Source organism: Alligator mississippiensis, chromosome 6 (genome assembly GCF_030867095.1).
Source record: "Alligator mississippiensis isolate rAllMis1 chromosome 6, rAllMis1, whole genome shotgun sequence".
Taxonomy (NCBI): Eukaryota; Metazoa; Chordata; order Crocodylia; family Alligatoridae; genus Alligator; species Alligator mississippiensis.
In genome coordinates, this window is record NC_081829.1 from 78,053,761 (window position 1) to 78,077,046 (window position 23,286).

The window sequence follows — 23,286 nt, forward strand, 5'->3', positions numbered from 1 at the left end:
AAAGGTAGAAAGAGATAGAGAAGTCTTGAAAATATTTATATAATTTAATGTAGGTTTGGTTGCATATACTGAATGCTTGTGCACATCTAAGATGGGAGCATGGATTTGTCATACAAATACAGACTTAGATGAACATTTGTCTGTACAAATAACACTTCTATACAAGAGCAGAAGGGTGTAGCCAGTGTGATATGTCTCTTCCCATAGTGGGTATTTACAGAAAGACTATAGAACAAACCCAGCACAGTTGGGGTTATAATATCTCTGAGGAGTGAAAGATTACTGTAAGAGGAAATATGGGGAAGAGTTGCTCTATGCACCTTCACCCTCAGAATCCAGCAAAGCTGGGAAAGTCAATGTGGATGACAGGAAGGGGAACTCGGCATAGACACAGGAGTTGCTAGTAATCTGTATCCATCATGAATCCTCAGCTGTTCATGGTAACAGTTAAGAGGAGGGCCTTCAATAGCTAGGGCTTTCTTTCCTTGAGAGAGGTAGAACCCTTGTACCAACCCATTTCTTCTAAAGCAGTTTTTTCTTTGGACCTCCACTTTTCTCCTACTTGTACAGTTAAGGAAGTTTTTTTATGAGTATCTGGTCTCACAATGCCATACAGCAGGGCTTTCCAGCTTCAGAGTGGTCAGGAGCTACATACCACATGGGCTGCACACTGTGGGTAACATGTGCATCCTTCCTTGCTGCATATGCAGCCCTCCCATTACTGTGGGAGCAGCAAAAGCCTATCTCATCCTGTGCTACCACCATAGGAAGACCCACCACAGCTTCCGTGTGGATGAGCTCCTTCCCTCTTCCTCATGGGTGCTGCTGCACAAGTAGCAAGAACTCTCCGCTAGCTATGCTAACCCTAGCTTACCAAGCCCCCTCCTGCCATACTGCCCTGCCCCAGAGACTCTGCTACCACCAGAGGAGCAGGAGCAAGGCAGAGGGGCAGTGGTGGAAAGTGAGGGCCAACTGGGTGCCTGCAGGCTGTATCTTAACTCCTCATGGCTGGATACAGCCTGCAGGCTGCTAATTGAACAGTGCTGCCCTATTGGAAACTCCATCAACACGAGTTTGTACAGTGTCTGGAGGCTTGACCACCACCCCTTTTCTATGTTTTATAATACAGGGTTGTTTTGTTGTTTTTTAAAATTATGATACAATGAAAGTCTTCTAAATGTAAAAACATAGAAAAGGTACATTCTAACATTTGTTATATTGCTTTAGGATGGATACAGGTGTCATAGTGCACAGAAAATTCATAGCTATTTACATTATTATCAGGTCAATACATGTAAAGAATAAATGGTGCATTTAAATTTAATCTCTGGGTACCTCTTACTTATTTTTTAATAAAATATTAATTCAACAGGTATTTCACTGTGGTACAAAACGGATTATTTTAATGCAAAAAACTGAGCATTTGTTAAAACAGCTTCAGAATTATGCTTTTACTAATGAACCTAATACATAAAAAGCAATATTCTACATCATCTTTAAAGGTTTCTCTCCCTCTTCCTACTCCCCCCTCCCTCCTTACCAGACTCTTGTCTTCACTGTACATAGTTTTGATCCTTCACATGAGGACTAAATCCTCAGTCTGCATGGGCACTGTAACTGTTCTAGAAGTGGCAATAGCTTTATTAACAAGCTGTAAGAGGATAATTCTTGACAGATTCCAAAAGGTACAGACAAGATATTAAGACTTTTCATGGACTCATTATACATCTTGCTTAAAAAACTCTAAAATAAACACACAGTTAAAGGTTTCAATTTGGAAGGTTTAAATCAGAACTTTCAATTTTTGTATAATATTGTGTGTTTGGACAAAATAACCTGACTCTGTTTTATGGCTGTTGGATGAGAGTAAGTTAGGATCTAATATAACTTTTAGAATACAATCATTTGTTGTGCTAACAGTACCAACAAGAACCTGTCAGCATTTCTAATAAGCCCCATATCTAAGGGTTTAACACTCAGGTACAGAAATCTGCTTCAGGCCTATGCTTGCCATTCAAAATGTCACTCAAAGAACAAATATTTTAACTCCTTTGTAAGGAGTTAATTTTAGGCCACTTTCAAACTTACCATCATCAATATTAGAAAGCAGCAACTATGAACAATACACCCCCAAAACGGTCCTTTTTTGGTAAAGGTTTTAGTGAAATTACAAATTACTAAAAGAGATTTATTTGAAAAGCCAAAAATGGCTCCTGCAAACAGAGAAAATCAAGTCTACCGGGAATCTGATTTTCACACATAACAAGCTCCAATGCATTAACTGAAGTCAAAAGTAACTGCCGTTTTAGTGAATCTAAAAATTAAGGATGTCTTTGAATACTGTATCTATACATAATGGAGGGAGTTTTTCATTAAATAACTTTATCATTTAATATAAATAAACGCCCATTTTAAAGTTCCAAAATGAGGCATCCTTTCTTGTCCAAGAGGTCTCACAAAAGTATTTCCAAAGCCTATTTCAGTCACAAAGACAGCTGGTCAGAAAATTCAGACAATTTTGAAATTACAATCCAATATTGGAAATAATTTAGTTTCTTTTAATTTATATTTCTATCCCAGCCAGAGTGCTCATTGCAGAATACGAGGCACGGACCCAAGAACCTGAGCAATATACGTCAAGAGCATTCCTTACTAGCCTGGAATTGTTAGATTCCAGGCTCACATAGGAATGAAAACATTAATGAGAACCTGGCCCATAATCTTCTAACTCAATTAACTATAGCATGCATTGTAGCTTTTACTATAGCATATACTACCAAATTCCATTTTAACCCTTCTTTTTCTGTTGATTACAGTTTTCATATACAAATTTCTATATATTAAAATTTTCATGATTGAACCAGATGAAAGTTCCTTTTGTTGTTCCTTAACAAAAAAAGGTGGAGCAAATTCAATTCAACTGTATTTGCATTATGAGGACACTGAAAAAAAACCCACACACACCTTCATGTGTTACCATAACAAGTTTACAGGACCTAACTCCTCTTTTGACCCCTCTGTTAACAGGGCTTATAAAGCTGTCTGAAGTTGCTAAGTAAGTTTTGCCAATAAGCTGTGGCAGGTGCAGCTTGTTAAACCCACCAGGCTCTAAGAATGGTGAGTATGACCATCTGGTTATAGTACACCATGGGCAGACAGGGAGGTCCTGCTTGGTTTGTGGAGAAAGTTGTGTTAAAGCATTCCATTATTATTACATACAATGATGAAGTCCAGGTTTAGGAAGGGGGTTTCATTTAATGTCACAGGAAGACAGAGGGAATATAGACTATGTGCAATATGGCTTCCTGTTCACAGTTCTAATGAAGCATTATATCATTTGCAATCTTAAATTGCTGTTGTTAGACTTCAGGCTTAGTTACTTGGTCAGACTCATAGGAGATTTATGGTTCAAGACATGTTTGAAAAAAATTAGTTCCATAGTTTTAAAACTGTGAGCCTTTCAATTTGGGAATACAGAACACGCTCTCACGCATTAAGTCCTAAATCGTCTTTTTATCACAATTGGCCCATTCATGCTCTATCAGTATCAATGGGAGTATGCCCATCAGTTTTGACATCAGCTGGAGCACAGTTTGACTAACCCCCTCACTATGTTAAATGATATTTTACAAACTGTTTTTACACGAATGGGTGTATGATCCACATTGTCCTGTTGTACTATACAATTGTATACTGTTCTTCCAAGCTGCTAATTTGAAGTCTGCTATCCTCTTCTTTATGAACCTGAAGTATCCAAGGAAATTTACTTGAAGAACAACTAATACTCTCCATGAAAAAGGATAACAGTGAGGTCATGAAACATTAGAAAAACTATCCATATGTATTTTAAAAAAGGGTTGTATAACAATAAAACGTACTATGACTGTTAATAATCTGATTATGTCAGAAAGGATGTGTAATTTCTAGTTCTTTCTTTAGGTTTCTCAGACTGCTTGCAAAGGACCTTTGTGCAAAATGAGGAGATAGGATGAGATATGAGACCATTTCTCTTGTAGTTCTCATCGCTCCAAGCATAATTGCTTTTTTTCATATAATTCCACTTAGAATTACACTGATGAGGTGTTTTTATAGTTTCATTTTTCAATATGGTCCCAAATATCCACTCCCAAATGGCTCTGGATCAAGGAATTTGCACCCTCTGTTGCTTTGTGAAGACTCTGTTGCCAAAGATAACTGCCCTAGAAAATTAATATTTTAATTTTGAAATATAATGCAAGTTTTGTGTATGAATACAGCAGAATAAAAATCCCTCACTAGTTTATTAAAAAAAAAGAGTAGTAACTTTATTTAAAAGATTATATTTTTGTTATTAATTTAACAAAAATAATATTCTGTGAAAAATTTAACTGGCACAGCACAGTTACTTTAAAGTAAGTTTTCATTAAATTAACTATTATTATGCTTGTATCAATTCATTATTGTATTGAATTATTATCTCACAAATATATAAAATCAAGCCTCTGGTAGTCTGCATTTTCTTATAGAGAATTAATAACTGCAGGTATTGAATATAATATATCTTCTAGACATATATAAAAGGAACTAGAATTAAGGCACAGCAATTTACTTTTGGAATTTCCTGAGTTCAACCACAAAATTTACATTAACAATAGAGGGATTTTTATACTTCACAGGAATATATATTTAATCAATGATCTGTATAATACATACACACCATTTTATAAAGTTATTTAGCCACCAGACCGACAGTGATAGTATTACACGGGCATTTGTATGACTACTGTACTACTGTAATTTCAACTCTTGAGCATCGAAGTAGTCAAACAAAGATGGACCTTGCCAATAAGTATGCAGGTAACTTTAGTAACGTGAATAGTCACATCATGGCCCTCAAGGCCAGTTTTTCACAGACTGGGATTTGAAATTAAGTAAGTAGCTCTTAAGTAGCCATCCAGGTTGGACATAGGTCCTATAACACAGTGTTGTGCCAGGAAAAAGAAAATTGAGAAGGATGAGAAGAAATACAGGTGTCCAAAGGGGTACGGATGAAGAAGAGGAAAATAGAAAAGGAACACGTATGAAAACTCCCCCAAATAACCCATTTCACTGATCTCTTTATGAAAGAACCATTCTAGTTTTTCAAGTATTATAGGACTTTCAGTAGGTTGCCTAAATACATATGTAACACCCCCCCACACACACTGGGTTGTGGGGGGTGTGTGTGTGTGTGTTTTATGTGAGCAAGATGGCCCTTGTTGTTGTGGGCATGCACTCAAGTTGAGACCTGTATCTGGGCAAAATATGTAAAACCCTTTGGCCTCAGTGGTCAGAGGAAGCAGATCCTCCAGGCAAATTGATTAAGAGAGAGGCACTCCCTAATTGGACAAGGCTTGGGTGATGTCACACCAGGTATATAAGAACAACTCAACTAAGGTTTCTAGCTTTTTTTCCTGGGGCTATTGAGAGCTGCACAATTGAAACGGGAGCCAGAAAACTAGCTCCCTCAGTGGAGTGGGCTCCCCACCCTCTTCACTGGAGAGGCAAGCAAAAGCTGTGACAGGAAAGCCTAAGGTACAAGAAGAGAAAATCTATCCTGGAGTTCAAGACTCCTATTTCCTCCCTCTTTCCCCTCTTTTTTTTTTTCTTAAGTGGGTTAATGCCATGGGGATATTAATCCTTGGAGCAAACTGCCCAGGAATGGGTCCTGGCAGTTACTGGCCCCCGTGTCTCAGCCCAGTGCTATAGCTGAGACTGGATGTCCAGGCTGCAGGACCCTTTTGGTTGTTTCACAGCTATTGCATTTCAGCCTAGCTATGCGGCTGAATCTCAGCCATATGTTTGGCTGGCAGATTTGAGCCAGGGTGAGACCTAGCACTACTTGCTGTTTATACAGACCTCAGTGTAGTATAGGCCTGGCTGGCTTTTTGCTGTCCAGTTCAGGCCCAGCGAGATAGGCCTGGGCCTCCTTTTGTCCTTTTTGTAGTTTATGTCCCAACCAAGTGGTCTGGTTGGGTGCTAGATGTAGTTCAGGCCTCGGCGAAGATAGGCCTGACCTCTCCTCCAAGCTCTTTTGCAGCTTTCTGTCCAGCAGAGCCAGGATTGGGATTAGGAATTTTGGAGTGCAGTATGTTGACAAAAACCGCAGTTAACTCCTCAAACCCACCATGTGGAACTTGAGGTTGGTGCTCCACTACTTCTCCAGGAGCAATGGAGTTCCTAGCAATGCAGGAGAACCCATGCTCTCAAGCAGCTCTCCATGGCGCTGAACGCAAGCAGCAGCTCATAGCATTCTCTGGTGTGGGCTCCTTTCCCCAGCCCATTCCTGAAGGGCAGGTATAGAGGTGCAGGCCCCCAGAACTACCCTTTTGGGGAGCCCTAAGTCCCAGACTGCCTGGATATGGGTGAAGCCTCCCTAAGAGGGTGCTACCTATAGACTTTGCTCTGTAGTTAGTAGTGTTTTAAATTGCATTTGATGTTTTTCTCTGTTTTTTGTAATGTATCTGTGTTTGTGTTTACACTGTTTGTGAGGAGGAGGTTTTGTTTATGCGGGACACCCTAGTAATTCATTTAGCGTTTCCTGGGGTGGGGACTCAAGCCCAGGTAAAATATATTTAGTACCACAAAACTGAACCTGGCCATTGTTGCTGCTGACTGGCACCTGGCAGAAGGGTTACACATATTTACTTGATAGAAAACGCCAATTTCTTTACAGAATTCCATACTATCTGGTAATAATACACATTATATATGTGACATAAAATACTTTCTTTCTCATTTCAGGCCCTCTCGACAAACCCCATGAAATTAACGCATATAGAAAAATGTGTTTAGACAACATTAAGGGCATGCTTTAAATTGACAACAGCCAGAAAATTCAAAATAAAGGCTGACACAAAGGGAAAATGCATATTCTTATATCTGAAAACAGGGAGCTAAGTTCTCATATCTTACACTTTAGGATGATAAACTGTTCTATATTCTTAATAAAAACTACTACTCCAACTTCTTAATACTTTCCCCTTAATGAATGGTCAGTTAAGGTTAGACTACCAACCTTAACCCACCTCTTCTTCAGATAAAAAAAGTAAGACCTTTATCTGCATTTATATGGGTTTTTTTGCATTAAATATCAATAATGTTTACTGGAGCATTTGGCATATTAACTGTATGGAAATGAGTTTTTATTTTCTTGTTTGACCAAAAAAGAGTTGTAGTTTTAGTTTCATTCATTGTTCACCCATGTAAAGACAATCATGAGCTTCAAGCAAAGTGCTAAAATATAAAAGCCCACATTCATTCATGTACTGGTCCAGGCTGCAGCACTATAAAGTACATCAAAAGGTGTTAATGGTTTCAATATTTATCTGCTGCAGGGAAGCACTCTAAAAAGAAGACAGAAAAAAAAAAATTCTGCTAATGGCTGTGTCTCGCCATTAAAATGAAAAGCTTAATGCATCTTATAATCAGAGGACAATTTGCAAATCATTAAGAGAAATGTAAAATTCCATTAAAATACAAATCAAGAGTCCCTCACTGGACTAATAATCTTTTTGATATTATTTTGCATTTCACTATTTCTGTTCCCAATATCCAGGCACCACAAATGATCAGTTCTTGAACATGCTATTTACTACAGCCTACTTCTTTAACGAGAGACTGAGAGAAGTATAATCTGCTATTCAGAGCAGGTACTAATGAAGAATTCCATATATTCTGAAATTTAATTAAAACCCCAAAGATTTCAAATTAGATGCAATTTGAAATGCCTGGGGCAGAAATACATGCACTTGCGTGGCAAGGGTATCACGCTGAAAGTTGATACCGTAATTGGTCTTGATGTATTTTTGTGTTGCCAGGCTGAAGCACAGAACTCATAACCATATAAAAATTCTCTGTAGATTACCTGCTCATTGAAAATGCCATCACTCAGGTAGTTCTCTACTAAATTACCATGCTACTAAAATGCACAAAGTGATTCGAAGAGAAGAGTGGCACAGCTGGTCGACGCTGCCAATGAGTTATGCATGCGTCGATGCTGCCTTTTTTCTTAGTAAAATATGCTCAGTTGAATATTAAAATATAATTGGCATTCAACCTAAGTAGCTTAAACCATTTTGTTATCTTCTTTTAAACCGATTTGGCTCCTCCACAGTTATTTTCAAGGATGCGATTCACAAACTAATGACACCATAATATTCAGCTAGATTTGTACTGTTTTACATTTGTCATAAATAGGAACAATTTCTACAGCCTTCTAGGGATGTCCTTTAATACTGGCTCCTCTTGAACATCAAAAGCCCAATTCTTGAAAAAAAGTGTGCCACTTATGTTGGTTCTTGCATATTTTAGTCTGAAAAGAGTATGGGATGCAAATTTTCAGTGAAAAAAATGTATGTTTATGCAGTTCAGTAACTCCTTGTTTTTCTAAAACATTTACACTTATACAATCTGAAAGGAGATATAGCAAAAGGCTTGATTTCAGGTGAGAAAGGGGCATTCTCAGGTCAAGTAGTAAAAGTGTCTGTATTCAAGAATTCATTCCCTTCCAACCTAAATGAATATATATAAAGAGTAGATACATAAAGCCTGCTGCAAATCCCACAACAACACTTTCTGATATGTTTTGTGAAAAAATTAACAATGGCATTTAGTAAAGGAAACAAGGTGGTTACCATAGTAACAGTCACACTAAATACATTTATGCAACGTCTGAAACAAAACATTTCAAAGCAACATACTTTTCAAGATGTCATCAATATTGATGTATGTTTCCCTCATCAGTCTGAAATAAGTACAAGAGCTCAGTTAAAAGTTCATATGTGGGGGTAGGTAGTTTATGAAATGCTTTTTTTGTGCCTCTTCACTTGTTTATATAATACATCATTTATTAAGTGTGCTACAGGTCTAGAAAAAAGTTTCAGGGAAATTAAACAAACTAAAACAGGCAGAACAGAAAAAGAGAATCTTACTTTCCCACCTACCTATACTGCCACTTGGAGAGAACAACATAAAATTGATAAACTTAAAAATTATTTTTTATAAAAGTAATATGTTTATTCCTCTTAATTTGCATATTGATACTTGGTTTCCCCGCTATTCTATATGATATCCTCACTATTTTTTTCCAGAGATTTTTGATGAAAGGTATTATGCTACTTTTAACAAGAAAGAAATATAATTAACTCTATCATCCCCATGAACAAACACACACAAAAATACTTAGTGCACATATAGTTTTATTAAAATTGTAGAAAGACAAGTGAAGAAACTGAAGGCTCTGAGAAATGCAAGACTTAGTGCACCCATATGGGAGGTAGGCAAAATATGAGTTCGGTATTTTCAAGGGGAAGCCATTAGACCTATGGGAAACATATTCTAGCTACCAGAGTGCAAGACCATGTGTATGGAAAGTTGAGGAAAAGTTTATAGATCCAGTAGAAATACTACTGGCAGCCATTAGCAGCATCTCTAGATGTCTTATACCTAGTTCTGAGCCTCAGAGACAGTGGGTCTCTACCTAGTCCTACTGAATCACTCCATTCAATTCCTCCCCCTCAACTCTGAATGCCATAGAAACTATACAGCTTAAAAGTGCTGGACACTATCACACATCACAAAGACCATAATTTACATTTGTTCCAACAATGCATTTTTCATAGAAGGCCTAGCATTTTGTGAAAACAGTTTATACACACAGATAATGATGCCAGCATATTTATTCCCACAGTTATCAGTGAGTACAAAGGTAAGAAGTTAGATGTATGCCTACAAACTAAGACCCAAAACCACTCTGACAAAACTCAATGGGAATCTTTTCACTGACTGCAAAAGAAGTTGCATCATCCCCTTTTTTATTAATGATCATGTCTAGAATTTATTGTAAGTTTGATTATATGTTGACACAAAATAGAGGGGCCAGACTGAAGATGGGCTGAGAAAAAGAGAGGACATAAAAGTAGGAGGAATATTTTTTTTCCTTTCCCTTTTTTGAAGGCGGGGTAAGAGCTGATTTCTATTTGAAGAGCATTGTAGGAAGGTATTGGATTGTAAAAATCCATTAAACATGTAACAAAACAGTGACTTTCTGCTTATCAAAGCTATTCTCACATGAAATGGTAATAAAAGAAGCTGCCAGTCTATGGAATTTGAATTTCCTGTTGGCAGACAGAAATATGAAAACTTGTCATCTCTTTGCACTTGAATCTGCCATGTCCAGCTATGTGAAGTACTAATAATCTACCTGAGAATTTTTTTATAGTATTATATCATTTCTCTCTTCTGTAAAACACATTTCTATTAAAGTTCCTAGAAAACATTTGCACATCTAATGACATTACAGAAACGACGGTCCATACATTCATATATGGACTATAAATAATACACTAAGGATATATATTAAATACATTGTCTAGTGAGTTGCATATCAGTTATAGCAAAAATTAAGCAAATTTGTGCTCTGGTAAGTTGCAAGAAATGAAATGGACATTTTTTTCTTCCATGCAACTAAACCAATGGTTTCCAAACTTTTTTTTGCCACGACCCACTGCTGGGAGCGGAGTGCAACAGTGATGGCAGCCCTGGGGCACTCCCAGCATGTGCCGCGGCTTGTCATTTGTGTGTGGCACCAACGGCATTGCCCATGCAACCCTCATTTGGGTCACAACCCAAGGTTGGGAACCACTGGACACTGGGCAAAACTTCATATATCTTGAAATATGGTGGTCTTCCTTTATTATGCTGACTTAGAAAAAAAAATGAGTTTTAACAATTTTTATATTTAAAGGGCAAGCAGACAGCATTGTGAGCAGAAGACTTTCAACCTCTGCTTCCCTCGACTATCCCTAGACATTGTGTCTTGCTACTTGCCTTCTTAAGTCCCATGCCTCAGTACCACATTAAAAATTTAAAGGAAATTTCTAATCAAAATCTCAGTCAATCCAGAACAACTTGTAAATGGTCAGGGGAAACAGCTCAAGAATCCATAGTGTACTTCTTAACCTCTCCTCCCCCAACATTAGGATTATACATTAAAAATGAAGAGAAATACATCATTAAGATTATTCACATAACCTTACCTCTTCTCTGTCTTCACAATTCTGTTGAACCAACTGCACCCAGAATCTAAATAGCTGCATGATATAAATCAGTCCTACAACACAAGCTTTCCATTAACACTGGAAAACCCCATAGAAATCGAAGATTCCTTAGCATATACCTGAACTGCAATTATTATAGAAATTAGAAATTAGTAGATGAATAGATCAAAATACTATAATTGTGTTCTAATAAATAAAAAGCTTTCAGTTCACCTTTAGGATGTATTTTCATTTTTATCGTTATTTTGAATTTAAAACAACTTAAACCATTCACAGCTCAATTTTACTTCCCTATTTCTGTTTGCTCTCTCTCTTTCTCTTTCAAGTGTTTCCTTTTCTCTTCACAATTTCAAATCACCAATATATAAGGTTATATTTTCCACTATATAAAAATGTTCATGCTTGCCATGCAGTGACCTCACTGTATTGATTCAGGACATCTGACAGTTTGCAGTGGTGTCTTTAAATTCATGGGTGTCTTCCATCTATTCCTATTCTTTTGATCAGTCCTTTTTTCTTACCTTTTCCACTTGTAGCTTTGGAAGGCCTTAGACCTAGCTTTCTGCTTCTGATGCCCCTGAAAAAGTAGTTCACCAGCTCAAGTTTTAAAGAATTACATTTTCACCAGCTGTTTCTTTCCCACTTAGTTTGAGTATATAAAGTTGCTACCTTGTTGTAATCAATAAACTGGCATCTGAAGGTTTAAAACCTTCGAGTTTCACTAGGTAATATCTCAGCAAGGTCACCAATTTTTACAAGCTTTAATTTAAAGCAAATGAAAAATTATATGTATTGACCTCAACACTGTAAATATCTTTCTTATTCTGGTAACCTTTTATTCACATATGTGCCTTTATACACTGGACAAGTATCTGACAATTTCACTAAAATGCAAGAGATAAAAACATACTTTGGATGTACAGTGGAATGTATACCCATTTTAAGTACAAGAAGTACAGTTTTCAAAAACAATCTTTTTTGAGTATAAAAATTCATGTGATGCTGAATCTGTTGTTTAAAGGAACAAACTGAACTATAGCTCCACTATCTTCAGAAAACGTGTACATTTTATTTAGAGTTGCAACTGCAAAAATACAACTACATAGAGAGAACATTTGACCTCTGGCAATTCAATTTTTGTGGGCAAGTGCTCTTCCAAAACAGTTACAAGAAAAATATACATAGCTGTTTTTTTCCTAGTATTGCCTTGAAGGAGACTGCCCTTTTTATTTTTTTTATTTTATTTCTTAAGTTTAGTATCATTTTTTTCCCCACATGGCAATAAAACAAAGAGTTACTGCTGCATGCTTCTTGAAATGGGGTAGAAAGTGATCAAGAGACTATTAACCCTCTTTCCTGATGGTAAGAGATGGAATTTTAATTTTTGGAGAGTGATTTTATCATGCTGTGTTCCAGTGACAATACTAAGCAATGCTGCTATTCTCCTTTCTAGTGAATGCCTTCCAAGATGCATACTGCTTTTGACTGTAGGCACACATGGCTTTCCATGTTGTAGAAGACACAGAGTGCAATGTGACTACGGCCCAGGACACAGTGGGAAAATTAATTCATTCACAAAGAAAGTGCACATCCCTATAACTCATGTGGCCGGCTTTCCATTAGAGATCCTTTTCAAATAAGAAGTTCAACAGATACATAAAGAAGTAGAAGGGATGTATCAATCCCACATCTTAGCAGAAGTCAGACTTCACAGCTATGATTCAATACATATAAAGTGAGTCAAAACAACACAGCATTTTTTTTCTCCCAATAATGAACATTTTACAGTGTCAATAACTGTCACTGAGCTGACTGGAACCAGGTTAACTAATGTAACCTCCTCTGATGTAAGTCTTTTTTTTTTTGGTTGAGTGTTGGGGTGGGCAGGGGGGAGGAGGGGTGAAGGGGTAAGCACTAAAAAATAATAGCTTCCTGGGCTGGGTATATATTTCTGCCTAAATAGACATAGATAGAGAAAATGAAAATGAAAGTTTGTAGGGGGCATCTTCTTTTACAACCTTCTGCACTTGTTATGCATATGACTAATGTCACTTTTTGCATTAAAAACACCTTTATATAATGGACACTGAATTGACCTAGACTAGAGCAAGCCTATGCAAATTTTTCCCTCTGTTTTCATCCTTTCACTTTAATTGGTTTTGTTCCCTTTTTCTCCCCCTCCTCCCTTTATTCACTGTTTCCTTTTCCTCTGTAGGTAGCAGGACAAACAGGATTGTAGCAGGACACACAGGATTGCACATATGCTGTCAAGCCTTGCAGAAATATGGTGAGTTAATTTAAGTATGTTAGGAGAGAAAAGGGTGATGGATATTGCAGCTGGGAGGAGATGAAAGGCACAACCAGGAAGTGCTTTCTTGACAATTAGGGTTTATCCCTCTGGCACTGTGACCTGACTCAGTAACTGTGAACTTAGGAATATGAAAACCTAGCTTGCAAAGCCAAAGCATCTCATTCAGAGGTGACTTTTGCATGGTGTTTCTATCCTAGTGAAACAAGCAGAGCTTGAGGACTGCTATTTGTTATAAGGTAAATGGCAACCTTTTTTGCTGTCCAATTTCTTTTGGTTTTATTTCTTTAATAACCTGTCTGGTTTGCGAAAAATACAACTGTTCTTTACTAAGGTTTCCAACCATACAATGTTTTTCACTGTAGTAACCAATAAGATGAAAATATGAAGTGGATAAATAGTAAGCAAACTCATGATTAGCTGACCTTGCCATCAATCTACTAATCAGTAAGCCCTTACAGATTTGGCATAAATTTACAAGACCAACTCACCCTTTCTAATTTACAAGGGAGCTTATAGGAATTCCATAGTTAACTAACAGTTTCCACTATAAAAGATTTTTGCCACCTACTTTGAGAAGATCTAGCATTATGTGTAGCTGGACCTTGAAATTCAATGGGAGAAAGCCCTGAAACAAGAGAAATTGCTTTTCTTTACACAATAAAATTCCACTAAGCTCTGGCTGAGATGCAGACTTTTGAAAGTTGCTATTTCCCTTCTTTTGCCTATGTTGTCAGCAAAATTTTGGCAGCATATATCACATACTGCTTAGGGACCTCAAAGCAAAGTAGGACTTGAGAAAAACTAAGACCAGTTCCATTGATGGTTGTAGTCACTTTTATTATCTCCCTGGGGAAAAGACTTGCAGCCCCAAGGACAGGAAGGAGGAGAGTCAGGAATTACTGAACTGTCCATTGACACAGCATATGACCCTGAAGTTGAGCCCTATTTGGAATAGCTTTTTCTTGTTGCCATCTAATGTTGTTAGTTCAGTAGCCCAAACGAAGGTTCAAACCTTCCCGCTGACTGTCCATGATGAAGAGCTGTTATATTTTCTTCCATTTTGCTTTTAGACAAGCTTAGATATGGGATTAAAAAAATACATTAAAGGATAGCATTTAGGTTGCCAAGTGTGTTCCTAAAAGTCAGAAAATACCAAATTAAGATGGAACAGGCAATATAAAATTCACCCTCTGGTACATATGCTTTATGATTGTTTAATTATATGAGTGGATATTATTTATTTCACACAACCCCCATCTCACTGCAGGAAGGGGCAGTACTTCTAAGGAACCAAATAAGGAATGAGTAGTGAAGAAAGCTGATTGTAGAATTCATGTCTCATTTGCTTTAGAACTTGGAAGGTATATAGAAAAAAAAGGGGAAAAACAGAAATAAGAGGATGCAGTCACTTAATGTAAATGTTGGCAGACTTCTACCACCCAAGCCTGTTGTCTGTTTCTGTGTGACTTGAGACTTCTGGGGCTTCAGTTGCAAGAGCTGAACATTCACATACAAAAGGCACAGCAGTAGAAACTGAGAATGCTCTATACCTCTGGCATGCAGCCTTCACAGATGTTCTATACCACTGGTCTCCAACCTTTTTAAGTAGGAGATCACCTTCAGCATTTAAAAGCAACCCAAGATCTACTGTGCGCCACCACCACCCTCCCAACCTCCCCCCCAGCAGGTAAATCTGTGGGGAGGGATGGGGGGGCAGACTGAGGCAGAGGGAGAAAGAATTATTTGGGGGTATGCCTCTCCCACAGGTAAGTCCCATCTGGCCGGGGCCCACTCAACTTACCCCTGCAGCACTGTCCCTCACTGCGGGAGCCTCGATCTAGCCCCCGCCCCTTCCCTCCTCCATGGACTGACCTGCTGGGCTGGAGTGCGCATGTGCATGCATGTAGGCACTCAGCCCCCCACCCCAGCCTTGGATTGACTCCATGATCTACTGCAAGAGGCTCCGAGATCTACCGGTGGATCGAGATCCACTGGTTGGTGACCACTGTTTTACACCTAAGAGAAACAATAGTAAGATTAGGAATCTTTGGAGCTGCTGTGACCAAGATGACTTTTTTCTTCAGTCTGCGCTCTGTAACAAGAGCATAGCTTTTTCTTTGAGATGTAGACTTTCCTAATGTTAATTCAGCTTTTGTAATTTTGAGATTAGTTTGTTGTAACATGCTGTACACATGGAACTATGTATCGACTCCATCCATAAACCTAAGACACTGTACAATTTTGTTCAATCACTGAGTGGTGCTTCATGCCAAAAGCACTTTACACTGAATGGTCCAGTTCCAGATGGAGTTCCAAGTGTGATTTTGTCTTTTTTTTAAATGTATAAAACCCTACATAGCTTGGTTATAATCCAACTGAGAGACTATTCTTTTTTCAGGTCATAACTTGTCAGTTAATATCAACAGAAGTGGTTGAGGTCTCAGATCACAGGTTTCAAACAAAAGGGGTTGAAGGTACAGCATATTCTAAGGAGTGAGGGATGCCCTGGAATCTGGAGCTCAATTCCCTCCTGGACCATTAGAGCCAAAGGTTACTTAGGTATGATGTACCATAAGTCCATTTTTGTAGACAATGTGGAAAAGAAGCTGGGTTGTAGGATGGTTGGTTGAAGAAATCTACTGTATGGCAGATTGATTGGCATAAGGAGGTTGATGTGATGGGGCTAGTTTTTGTAGCTTTGGATTATTATTCCTCCGCTTATGTCTATTTTATATATTTTTAAAGGGCCTAGAGTAATGGGTAAGCACTTTCAAATGTAAATGTGGAGACTATAAACAAATACTTAAATCTTAATTGAGCAATTCTGTAATTCTGGCATAAGGCAGCCTTCACAGGTAATCTGAAACGTACAACATAACCCATTATAGATCCTGTGTGTGACATTTTTTTACCTTGCTTTACATATGAAAAAAAACTTTCTAAAAATAATAAGTTTAGGAAATAAAAATACGTATTCAATAAGACACCTTCCAATTCAATCCAGCAATATTTCTGTATTATATGAAATGATTACTGAGGAGAGAAAGTCAGAGAGTATATAAAGGAGGTATCAAGCCAGTTTAATTTGTACCAATTAATTCTGTGTTGGCATTTCCCTTATACACACTTGTTTCTACCATAAAGTGTGTACACCTGGTCTTAGTTCAAGAGCAAATAATTGGACTAAATTAAGAAAACCTGGATCTGCACATGTTAATATGAGGAAACCTTATTGAAGGGCTCCAAAATTGTGAACCTGTGGCACAGAAGGTCACAAAACATTACAATTCAGACGCAGTGGGAGGCCAACCTGATCTGCAGAAAGGTAGGCATGCTGCAAAGCCCTAACCTCCAAAAAGCCACACCTGTTCTATGGATGGGAGCTGAACCACCTGGGAGAGGAAGAACACAATATGAGAACCTTATTCTTACACTACTACACTTAATTCTCAGGGCCTCCAACCTTCTGCCCCAGTCTGCATTTGAAACAAAAATGAATTGAACTCTTGCCTGGATTTACTCTCCCTACCTGTCTGGCACTGTAGAGAGCCAAAATTAAAACCAGTAATCGAGAAGAAGCTTACATCGCCCCAAGAAGTCTTTTAAGCCTACTAGCTCTATCTTTGCTCTTCCTGTCTGATTTCTGAACTCTCCCAGTGTCACAGACATTGATATAATTGCTGTAGAGCAATTAGGCTAACAAGATCAGAGATACCCTTTTTGGGATGGGGGGGATTTCAACATGAGTTCTACTGATCCACTGAATGTTTGTGTCCATCTCTCCTTTATAATCACATAAACAGGTGTTTAAAAACAACTTTAACATATACACTACAAACACCCTGATGAGATATCAAAGTTGTTACTTTTATATGTGATTAGATCATTGTACAGATTAACCATTTGCCAAATTGTACTTTGAAACCAAAAGTTGTCTTTAGTTACTTAAAAGTATCACAGCAGAAGAAAACTGATAAATATTCAATGAGATTTAGAGGCAGTAATAGTGTTCAGACCTTGTATATGAAACCTGCAAACAGAAGTCCTGCAAAAAATGAACATGCTTTGATTTGTGCATGTCAAATGGAAAGCTACATGCACAATTACCTGTTTTGTGAACAGAAATATGTTTTTGCACAGACATGCATGTTTTGCAGGTACAATACACTTAAGTGCAAATTGTGACCATAAGTACCAAAATTCTAATGAAGGTTCCCAAGCACTCCGGAGGAGTTTCAATGCTCCTAGAATTCTTGGACAGACATCGTGCTTCCTCAGAAATTCACTGCAACATAGCTTAGTACAAAGAAGGGCATGGTATACCTTTTCCCAGATTCAAACCCTGTGGGTAATTCACTACTATCGGCAACAGTGGAATTGCTTCTGCTCTCCCTTAGTGCTGGTTACAGCACTGGGACTACATTATACAGGGAAGCATGAAGTGAATGGGGAAAGAAGAGACAATCAACCTTTCTCAGTTTACGTGCACAAGAGAATCATAATTTGGCTCCAGTTTTCAACTGAGGAATTTTTACAACTGCATTATTGAAGATAACTTTTTAAAAAGTTTATATTGGAACCATCAATGCTCTCTTATAGAGTATAATAGAGACTACTAGTCCACTTCCTAGTAATAAATATTATGGACTCTAATATATTTAAAGCACAATTCCCTTAAAATGAACATTTTATTCATAGGCAAAGATTACATTCATGGAGAGACATGAAAAGGCCACTGCAGAAAGCAAACTACAGTGATTTTTTTTTACTGGGGACTATTTCACTTCATGTAATTGACTTTTATGTTAAGAGGTCTTGGGGAAAAAAAAGCAATAAATGGAAAATGGTAAGCAGAAATTTCTCTCAAGTCATGTTTTTATTTAAATGTATGAATATTACTACTACTTGGGTAACAATACTTGCTCTTTACACTCATTTAAAAAAATTAAAACATTATCTGTGATAACTTTGAGAAACCAAATTTAAAACTAATCAAAAAGATACAATATAGCTACTTAATGTAACGTAACTATCACCAACTGTGTTTATAGAACTGGCTAATTGTCCATTTATAAGCCTCATTCCCTGTGTCGCTGGCAAAAAGATAGTTTAAGTTAACAATAAGCTTATTGAAAAATTTACTGCCATTCAGATGTGTTCATATTTAAGCCTTCCAGCCAGCAAATGTCAAGAGTTGAACTGCATCATTTTTATTGCTTTTGCCAAGAATTATGGAAACACATGCCAAAACTAACACAACCATTTGGAGCAGTTAGAGATTACAAACCCTTGTAGCTACAGTATACTTGCAGCTCTATTTAGAGTAATGTAAAAAATGTCCCACACTAGTGTGGTCAAAATGGGAATATGATGTAAGTGATAGTTAATCAAGTCAAAACATCATAAATGAAACACTGCAGTATTACTTGGGTTACAAACCTTGCTCAAAAACTGGATGGTGAAAGGAAGGTATAGGAAGTTTCTCTGTTATCCGGGGCTCACAGAAGTAGGCCGAAAGCCAGGCTGTGCACTGTTTCAGTGGTTCTGTCATTTCCTCTGGGCCTTCACATAGCTCACAAGTAACTGAGGCCTCCTTAGTGCTGCAAAAATGATAACATTAGTTTGATAAGCTCAATAGTCAAACTGCTAAATACTGCAGTATGCAAAAAACCAGAAAATACTTATTATAGTAGAAGAAAGAAAAATTAGTATTGCATGGACTTATTTTTTCCCCATAAACACCAACACAATATACCGCTACAGGAAGTAAAATGAAAATCAAATCAGCAAAAGGAAAAATAGTAAAGTAACACACTGCTGCTAGAACAAAGTGCCTGGTAAAGATTTGTGTATCAGACACTTTTCAATGTAGAGGAATCAAACTGTGTAAAATTCATATGACAGATATATAATTTATTGTTGCACTATAACATGTATATTCATAACCATTAAAGAACTAGAATTAGACACCTTGAAAATACTGTGTATTCAACCATGTTCTCTGTCTCTAGTATTTTTTTTTTTTTTTTTTTTTACAAATCAGTACAACAGTAAATAAAGTAACCTATTTTTAGAAATGCACATAGGTGTCTTTCTTTTAACTTACCATATGGGAGGGGGACATTCCATAAAAAGGTGGGGAACAGCAGCAGAGAGGAAACCAGTTGCAAAAATGCAACTATCCTCAGGACTGTAAATGGCATGCTGTTTACATTGCTTTAGCAGGTGCTAGTGGCTCTCTCTCATACCTTGAAACCCAGCAGAGCCCAAACACTACCCAAGAGTACTGGGAGCACTTTGGGGTGCCTTGAGATCAAGGATGACCCAAGGTGCTACACAATGGTAGTGCTGTTAGCTCTGCAAACAAGATTCACAAGATAAACCAAGAGACTTCAAATAGGAATTAATAGCATTAAAACCATTTTGCCTGCTGTGGTCTGAGTTTTTTGCAACAGAAGAATTGCTTTATTATTTTTCTGTAGTAAAAAAAAAAGTGAAAACTAAAAACTAGCTTTTTTTTTTGAGGGGTTACTTCAGTCTTAAGGACCACAGAGCTATTGAAAGCAAAAAACAGCATTCCACAGAACCATATTTTCCACTTCTTCCTCTAGCTATTTTTGCAGGGTTCTCTTGCTTTATTGAATTAGAGGGAAACAAATGAGAAATAATTGGCTTTTAAAAGGCTGCTTAAATATATATATTTCAAGATGTCTATATATTTCAGGATGTCTTTCTTCCATTCAGGTGTCCTGTTCATGCTCTTAAGAGTGTTACTATAACATGACCATGAGAGTAGATGGCTGGACTGGCTTTCATTATATGCAGCATCCATGCATATTGCACAATACTTGACTTTCTTGATTGCTTGAGTAACAGTAACAAAATAGCAATTCATTTATTTGAAACATCTCAGATGGATCATTTTGGACAGAGCAAAGAGAAGGTTATTAAAAGTGGGGAGTTTTCCTTTGACCCACCACTTTGTTTTCTAATCCATGTGCTTCCAGTCAAGTAAAGCAGTAGTAATTAAGGACTCTGCAGCAGATTTCCTAATGGTGCATATCCAATCTCACAGGACAACTAAAATGTTTGTGGATGTGACTCAGAAAATTCAGGAAAATTTACCTTTTTATGCATCAACAAAACAAAACTTATCCCATAGGCAATGCACAGAAGAAAAGGGTGACAAGTCTAGTTATCTATGATAAACAGAAAATGACATCACCAATCAGTGACATAATCTAAGTCTCAGGAAACCTTTAGCACTAAGTGTTTATACTACTTTTTTGCTAAGCCACCCTGAGCATTTCTGATCCTTTTAAAATAGATTAGAAGCAGCCTGGTGAGGAAGGCAGGATCTTCTGTAGTGCCAAGAAGGATAACTCGGTTTGGATTGAAGTCCTGGTCTCTTGTTTTTAGCTGGAAATGTTTAGCCACTAGGAAATTAAAAATAAAAGTTCCTCACATGACTCAACACTGAATCCTAAAAACTTAAGGCTAACTCTTTTGAGAGAATAGTACATAGAATCAGATATGAAGTAGGAAAAAGAAGAGATGGTCCTGGCAGCAATCAGGATTCAGAAGAATCCAGGTGGGGGGGGGGAGGAGAAGAGGGGAGAAACGGGAGATAAAACTGAGTTCTTCAGTCTATTAGCTACCCAGTCTTGAAGAGGGGTGGGAATCACCCTAGACTATTTCCCAGCATGCCCAAGTATCAGATACTTAACAAAATATTTTCTCTTAATAAGAAGCCCAAGCAAATGAAAAACGTGTGATATATCAGTAATGACACAAAAGACTCCAAGTCTGTTTTTGCCACAAGGCACCTTTGCAACAAGACCTAACCACCTCAAATGCTTGATCCACAGATGCATATGAAACTGAAAACAACAGGATATCAATGTAATCAGACACCTACTCTTGTCTCTGCCTCTGGATAGGATAAATGATGTATAGTTAGAAGCTGTTTTAGGGATTACTCTCAGAAGTGAAACCCTTGTCTGTTTGAATGGTACATGATCAAATGGCCCTACAATTTCCCCCAACTCCAATTCATTTTCTAACTAATTGTTAACCACCGAAGGCCACATAATTGCTGATTAGAAAGAAAGTAATATAGCAGAATGGGGACACAAAGGTAGGCAAGTTAAAATGCCAGGGAGAGACAGCAAGCATGCAACAGACCATGAAACAATCTGTTAAAAATGTAATAGTTAAAAAGTTGATTACTTGGAGTATAAGAAACTAAAAAAGAATCAAATCTGCATGTAGTTTGCCAGCAGTCTAGCAATTAATTGCACCCTTACTTCTCTTTCCTTTATTTACCTGGCCATAATTTAATTATTGGCTAGTTTTGGTTTATAGGAGTGATGAACTTCATAGATTTCATAGACATTAGGGCTGGAAGGGACCTCGTGAGATCATCAGGTCCAGCCCCTGCCCAAGGAGCTGGAAGTTAGCTGGGGCTAGATGACCCCAGCAAAATAAGCATTCAAATGCAACTTGAATGTGTCCAGAGTAGGTGCCTGCACCACTTCTGGGGACAGTCTGTTCCATTTTTGCAAGTTAAAAAAATACCACTTAAAATATCTAATTAACTGAGATCACTCAGGTGCATGAAGCTGTCCACAGACCCATCTGCTAGATTGGGACAACAGTCTGTAAATTCTCTGGGCCAGGGACTACCTTTTGATGACATCTGTATAGCATTCATCCCAAAGGGACCCCATTTCATTGGAGACTGTACGTCATTACAACATAATAAATTATAGCCAGAAAAGGTTTTTTGAAGTCTGCAGCACAATTGATGGACTTCTCTGCTCTGTATCTCAGGAGTGGCATCACATACATTCAGGATGCTCACAAACTCAAATGGTTTCATATCAGTTTATTTAATATTGTGAAGGATAGCTATAACTGTACCATATGCTGCAAAGGAAAGAAGCTTCTGTTATCTCCTTTACAGGTTAATCACTATTACCTTTCTTTGAAGCAAATGGTTGAGGAACAGCCAGCCCCTCGGCTTTGTCTCCTATCATTTCTGCCTTCAGAGCTGAGCTGGTATGGAGGCACTGCAATTTATTCCAGAATGGTAGCAAAATTACCAGCTTTTTCTATGCCTAAGGTTCTCCCCAAACATAAGAAGGGAAACAGGAATGGAACTGACCTCCAGAGGGATCTCTCTGAGAAAGAAGAGCTCCTAGGGATCCTGCTGGGTTGCTGTTGCTTATGCACAACCCCTTGCTCAGGGCTTTGCCTAACGGCACAAACCCACTTTCAGACCACTTGTTCTATTTTTAATAGAAAGCAACAATATTAAAGGATCTGTTGAATTATCACTCTCTTTAAACAGATATTTGAACTATAGCCATCTGTTGAATCTGATGTATGAGTTGGTAATGGGGACTGCTACAGCAATCCATAGTATGTAACCACAAGTTAAATAGCATTTACAGCACAACAACTTCACTGCCAATGGAAGTTGTGGAATGTCTTTCATTCGAGGTCAAGAAGAGGCTGGACAGACACTTGTCTGGGCTGGTTTAAGACTAGTGCAGCCTGCGTCTTTGACAAGATTACTCCTAAAGTCCCTTCCAACCCCCTGATTCTGTTTTGAGGGAAAAACAAACCAAAAGGCATTACACATAAACCAGTTTAAGTGATCAGAAGCTGGTTTAAACCTGTAATAGAACAGATGCTCAGTGCACATAAACCAGTTTGAAAATGGCTGAAATCGGTTTGAGATAAACTTGGTTGAATATAGTATCAGACGTATCTGATTTGGGTCAAACTGTTTATGAAACTTCTGAAACATCAACAGATGCATGCACTGCACCCCCTCCCTGCCTTGCCTGAGTGCTAGCAGGGATCTGAGGTCTGGCAACACTCCTGCCCCTT

At 37.8% G+C, this 23,286-nt stretch overlaps 1 protein-coding gene across 14 annotated transcripts in view; it reads right to left on the minus strand.

Annotated features, from left to right (window-relative positions):
• The window catches only part of MGMT (O-6-methylguanine-DNA methyltransferase), a 361,778-nt gene that overhangs the window by 74,153 nt on the left and 264,339 nt on the right, over positions 1-23,286 (minus strand). For all 14 annotated transcript variants that reach the window (XR_002088963.2, XM_019482894.2, XM_019482897.2 and 11 more), the window contains one exon: positions 18,829-18,989. Coding sequence is in view for 13 of the 14 variants with exons in the window: in XM_019482894.2 (XP_019338439.1) it covers positions 18,829-18,989 (161 nt within the window). In the remaining variant the exon portion in view is untranslated. The remainder of the gene's footprint in view (positions 1-18,828; positions 18,990-23,286) is intronic.